General features: G+C 41.1%; 1 protein-coding gene across 1 annotated transcript; it reads left to right on the forward strand.

Moving 5' to 3' along the window:
• Positions 1-1,297: 1,297 nt before the first annotated feature.
• Positions 1,298-3,916, forward strand: LOC133952347 (uncharacterized). Its single transcript, XM_062386761.1, has 3 exons — positions 1,298-1,597; positions 1,703-1,954; positions 2,464-3,916. The coding sequence occupies exons 2-3, from the start codon at positions 1,742-1,744 to the stop codon at positions 3,304-3,306; spliced, it is 1,056 nt and encodes a 351-aa protein (XP_062242745.1). The 5' UTR covers positions 1,298-1,597; positions 1,703-1,741; the 3' UTR covers positions 3,307-3,916.
• Positions 3,917-6,330: the final 2,414 nt, after the last annotated feature.

The raw sequence follows: 6,330 nt of genomic DNA on the forward strand, positions 1-6,330 counted from the left end.
ATGTACGTTCACGAGTCGCCAAGTTGCTGAAGTCATCACGTACGAACCTATTAGTATAATTAACAATCAGCTCTAAATGGTAGCTTTTAATGTGACCATTGGTCACATGATTGGCAACTGAGACTGATCAATATTTGAGTGTGTGTATCGATGGGACTTTCCTCCATCTATCACTTCTGCAAAGAGTCTGGCTCCAAATGTGCAGGACGCTCTCTGACACATTTTGTTAACAGCGTCCAATTTACCAACTTCAAAGTACAGGAACCATAGACTTAAGAAAGGGTGGTTTTTTTTAAGGAAAAAAGTGTCCCCCAGTTTCTTCCACTATCCAGAGATGATTCTGAAATACCTTGGATACGAATGCAGCCATCTGGCACATTTGGAGCCAGAGTATGTGCTGTAGGGACCAGGGGACGGAGCCACATAGCAAATGTTCTGTCCATACACATGCGAACAAATAAACCAGAAAAATGAAAGCTTGAACAAACAGCAGGGGGATAAGATCTACCTAAAATGACAGAACACATGTAACCTTCAATATCAGAAGTGATAAAGTAACATTAGTTATAGTGGAACAACAGGTGGACTTTGAATGATGGACGACATGTCTCCACTTCCTCCCGATATCCAGAGATGAATCTAATAAAGGCTGCATATGAATGCCGTCATCTTGTGCATTTGGAGCCAGAGTCTGTGCAGATGTGAGTGACGGATGAAGGAAGGTCCAATCGATACATGCACTCAACCAAACTAAAACGGGCACATGGACGTATATAAAGCCATTTTCAAACATGACCTGTAGGTAAAATACACCATAAACTCTCTTGACATCTTCATCTGTGTTTTCTACGTGCGGTGGAACACCTTTTCCCTGGGAGATATTTGTTATTGAATCCAGTGGCAAATGGAATCGACAGGAGAGGTCGATTGGTGAACCCAGCAGGGGATCCCCTGCTGGGTTCACCAATCGACTTCTACTGTATTGAACATTTTGCCCAGGAGGCCGAGCAGAGAGCGCCTCACTGGGTCATTTGTGTTCACACATTGAGAAAATCCAGAGTTCAGTGAATGTCTGAAAGCAGCTTCGGTGTGATACGGTTCATCTGAAAAGGACAGAGACAATCTTTGAGAAAAATGTATAAGAGAAGTAAAACATACATTGACTCTTTATTTGTCCCAGTTGGGATTAATGACCTGCACTGCAGTCAGCCACCAGATGGCGATCGTAACGCGTTAGCTTTACTTTTGGGGAGCAGTCATGTTGAACACCTTTTTAAACAGTCAAAAGTTGGAAGAAAACCAACTTCACAACTCGGGAAATGGGACCTTCCGAGGAGCACGTGAACGCGACATCAGCCCCTCCCCCCTTTTGTTTACGTCACGCTTTTCCTCTACGGGTCGTCATGGCGACAGCGTTGTGAAGGCATCCAGCGCCTCCGCCTGTGTCGAGCTTTATATAAACAGTCTACGGTGTCGAGCAGAGAGAACCTTCCAGCACGAGCTGCAGGACTTCCTCCATGACTGCTGCTTCCTGAAGAAAGAACAGCGATACACAAACAAGTGAAACGCATCATGGGATACAGCCTGCCTCCTCCTGGTGAGTGACGTCTGTGACAAACTGCTGTAACCTCACTTTTCAAACTTATCTACATTCTAAAGCACCAAACAATGCGCACTCCACACGCTATATTTGTTTGTCTAGATCTCACCGTGAAGTAAACTGACACAAACCAGGAGAGTGATGGCGACATGTGAAGAAGCAGATGTCACAGTGTGTGGATCAGATGAGGAGCCTTCACCACAGGAGGATGATGAGGATGAGGAGCTTCACTGCACATCAGAGAGGGGAAGAAGTAAAACACCTGCTGACATCCTGTTGGATCTCAGTGAGGAGGCCGACCTGAAAGAGCTGGAGCCATATCACTATCATCTGTACTCTGGTGTGGAAGAAGCTGTAAGTGAATATTTGTTTTTCTGGGTCATAGCTCGATAACCTGTGCTGCTTATACTGAGGGCTGAACAATGTCTTTTATATTTTAAATGTGCTTTGGCAACATGTGTGAATGTCATGACAACAAAGGTTTTTCAAATGTAAACATTTAAATTGAGCTGATATATTCCTACTGCAAAACCTTCGCCTGCTTTTACCAGATGTACTTCATGTTACCTTTAAGTTGTAGTCCTTATACCAACTGTACATCAATTGTAATATTATATCTATATCATATCTATATTGTTATCTTATATTTTGTTATTCAGCAAGTCATCTATTTACTAAATATTTTGGACTAATTTTTGGTGAATTATATTCCCAGTTTTTGATATAGCTCATCTTTAGTATTTTTTACTGATATCAATTCTATACAATCTCCCAAAATGATAAAACACTTCAGGTATATTTTCAGTTTAAACAAATCCAAGCTGTTGTTCTCATACTTAACAATATATATTGATTTTAAACAGGTCTGTGGTTGGGACAGAGTTGCTCCAATGAGCTGCATTCTTCTGACTCAGAAGAAAGACAGGAAACCAGAGCCAAAGGAGGCTGAAAAACCAAACATCTCAGAAGATCTGACACCTGTTACTTCAGAAAGCTCAGCCAGCATCCAACAGCAGCGCTGTGAGTCGTGTCCTGGACTTTGTAACCAACAGGGAGAATCTTGCCTTATCAATGCTGTGGCAGGTCTGCAGCTAGATAACACAGAATGGCCGTTCGTCAACGCCATGCAGAAAACTACATCACATCACCTTGCGCAAACGACAGCTGAAGGAAGGACTCTTGTAGAGACTTGGCGGCCTCATCATCTGTCTTCAAAATGCACAGTGTCAGAGAAAAGGCCTGTTAAGCCTCAGAAACACAGCCACAGGCCCAACAGTACCGTGGTTCCCATCAAGACCTACACATTCTTACCACCAATCAAGCCACCGGGTCCAGATCCCAAAATGGACGGCCAGACCTGCAGTGGCAGGAAGGCTTCGGGGGGAGTGAACTTGCAGGAAAGAGGTTTCATGGTGGATAAGAGAAGTGGGAGGAGAGGAAGAAGAGAGGAGCCCGTTGCAAACGCTGGGCTTCCCAATCACCCTGCAGCCCTGACCTCCACACACCAGACATGTAACCATAACAAACCCTTGTTTTATGCTGGAAATGTTTCTATTCCCAAAAGGTTTCAGGTGCCCATGTCCTCCAAATCTGACACAGTGCAATACGGGCATTACATGATGGATAAGAGCCTCACACAAGTCCTCCAGGGCAACACTGCAGCTGGTGCCCAAACCCATCTCCAGCCCCGCTGCCTGTTTTCTTAAGGAACATCTTGTGTGTGTCTTCAAGCTGTGTGAGGCCTGTGCAATAAAACCTGTAATTTCATGTGATGATGATGGTACCACAACTTTTAATATCTCCGACTCTACAAAGTCTTCACTCCATCATATAATGTTGGCATAACTGTAGATGGAAGAAATTGCAGTAATTGCAGAGATAATTTGTTTTTCATCCTCCGGAGCTTACTCACCATAACAATAGAAGTCCATTGTTGAGCTCTTTATGTCATCTGGGACTTTATTTTCCTCTGAACAGTTCCCACAAGTGCTTCTTCAGCTGTTCAAGTTGCCTAGCAACAATTCCCTCTCACAATCTGCTGTTCAAACTCCATTGAATTCAGTATTGGTATTTCACATGTAGCCTCTGTCCAGGCTGTGTCCAAACTCCTGCACCTGTTCAGTTTACCAGTCAGTGTACAGTGTACAAGGGTTATCAGAGCAGTAATATACCAACATCCCTAAAGCAGCTGTGTCACATTGATCTCCAAACATCTTTTACTACTTTCATTGTGACAAGCTGTTTACTTTATTATACTACCTCTTTTGTACTGAGTTGTGTTGTGAAATAAAAGAAACCTAAATATAAAGTGAATTGAAGTCTGGTTCTATCGGGTTTTTGGATCTAGTGAATTAAAATAAACTAGAATGGCACAACAGTCCCCTTTAATTCAAAGTTGCACCAAATGTTACACTCACAGATATCATTCCCCTAAATGTACCTATGTTTTTCATCAACATCCATTTCCCGAAAACTAAAAATATTGAAAAACTCCCCGTCTTTAATGTTAAAGTATAGTGAGAAATAAGCAGCACCAATATTTATTAGGTTATTTGCTGACCTATACCACATCCTTCCACCATGTTTCATGATTCTCTCTCCAGTGGTTTGTGGCATCTTGCTTACAATAAACAAACCAACAAGCAAACACTTGACAGAGGCAATAAAGAAGTATGAGAAAAGGTTGACAAACCCAAATCTCCTTCAGTCCCTCAGTTTGTAGGTTTCACATAGGAGAACAAATTGCACACTGAAGAAAAGTTCAACCTGTGCATTTTATTCCCCTGAGCAAAGCTGCAGTCGGGTTGATTTGGATACATGAACTAAGAATGTGTCCAAATCCATCATACTTTCTTTGTTTTTACTATTTCAACACGTGTTAATTATTAAAAATGTGTCAAAAAAATTAAAAATAAATTGTAAACTGAGTAACACGTGTTAAATTATTGACCAATCACTTCATGGACTGTTGCTGATCATCATAATCTAAAGTTGTTCCAAAATCAAGGGATCTTCCTTTGGATTGTGACACCGGGGGGAAAGGAGAGGAAATTAAACAGCGAAAGGTAAGAGACCTAAAGTTAAAGTTTCCTCAGTGATGGCGTTTCACTTCCAGTGTCTTATATTAAAAGGTTTCTGGCTGGGGCTGAGATTTTACTTTAATTCTAGGCGACTGCTTCTTCTACTTGGAACAGTGGCTAGCAGCAACTGAATGCTAACTAATGCTAGCTTGAAACAGAAGAGGTGGATGCTGGTGGATCTTCATGTCGACGTGACTAAAAGAGTGATCAGGAGTTATATTGTCATGGTGTAAAACAACTCTACTGTAATATACGTTTATTTAAATAAGTTATGCAAATGTTGAGTAGTCAGGCAAACTGGGAAAAAAGGCAGGGAAAAGAAGCTAGTTAAGAAATCTAGCTAGAGTAACCTGACCACGAGTCAGCAGGGCCACTTTGTTCATTGTTCTGCTGTAGCTTATACATGTACAGTCTCAACAGATGAGGGAAGTGAGAAAGCTCACTTGTTAGTTATTTCCACTATTATCAATGTATTTGATTCAGTACATTATCATGGCTGAGAACACCAAAGTTTCAATCCTGCTTCAGTTGGAATGTTTAACATGCAAATTGTTTGTGCAATTACATTTTCAATTAATTATTAAAATCTAACTAGAGAATTGCATTTGAGTTCCTACTGTATTCACTATATTTTGTGTTTGTAAAGGGTTTGTGTGCGCTTGTCATTTTTGTCCAACGGACCTATATTTCAGTTTGCATTGGGTTATCAATATTGCTGTCCATGTCATCGTCAGATAACTGAATTCATATCAATACTGAAGACTAAAACTTGGTTAAAAACTATTAGTCAGAAGCTGTTTGTTGTGTACAGCTTGGCTTGTCATTTGTCTAGTATATGCGCTGATGCTATTAGACCATAGAAGTTTAAAACTCATACAACATATTTTGAGGTTGAAGGAGTGCAAGTCTATTTCAAATGTTGTACACCAAATCATGTTAGGGTATTTAACTAAGAGGGACAGGTGCCTATGAACAGTTTGCCATCAAAGGCACTGCCTGTACTGTGTCCTCAAAGGCTGCGTCTACACATCAGTGGCAGTTTCTTTTGCCACCGATAGGGCCTATAAGAGTTGCAGCTGCCACGTTTGAGCTCGCCCCCCCCTCACTGCACAAACCATGCGATTGATGGCTACATGTGAAGAACCGGATCTCACAGTGTGTGGATCAAATAAGCCCCCTCCACCACAGGAGGAGGAGGAGGAGGAGGAGGAGGAGCAGCATTACCGCACACCAGTGAGGAGAAGAAGTACAAGTCCTGCTGACATCCTGTTGGATCTCAGTGAGGAGGCCGACCTGAAAGAACTGGAGCCATATCACTATCATCTGTACTCTGGTGTGGAAGAAGCTGTAAGTTAACACAGTATCAATAATTATTGATACTGTGAAGGGGTGCAACACATGAGATAAGTCTTCAAACTTTTAAAGGATAATAATATATATTTTTTTAAATTGATATAAATTAGGGTCATATCGTCCAGTCTTACTTATATCCTCTATCTTCTAACTATTTTCAATTATTTTCTCTTAGTGGAAAAATTACACAATATATTTTCACATGACAATACATTAACAAAATATTTTATGGTAATGTCTGGTTAAAATATATTCTCAGTTTTTGATATAACTCGTCTTTTTTCTGACATCAATTCT

The sequence above is a fragment of the Platichthys flesus genome, chromosome 1, assembly GCF_949316205.1.
Source record: "Platichthys flesus chromosome 1, fPlaFle2.1, whole genome shotgun sequence".
Classification (NCBI taxonomy): Eukaryota; Metazoa; Chordata; class Actinopteri; order Pleuronectiformes; family Pleuronectidae; genus Platichthys; species Platichthys flesus.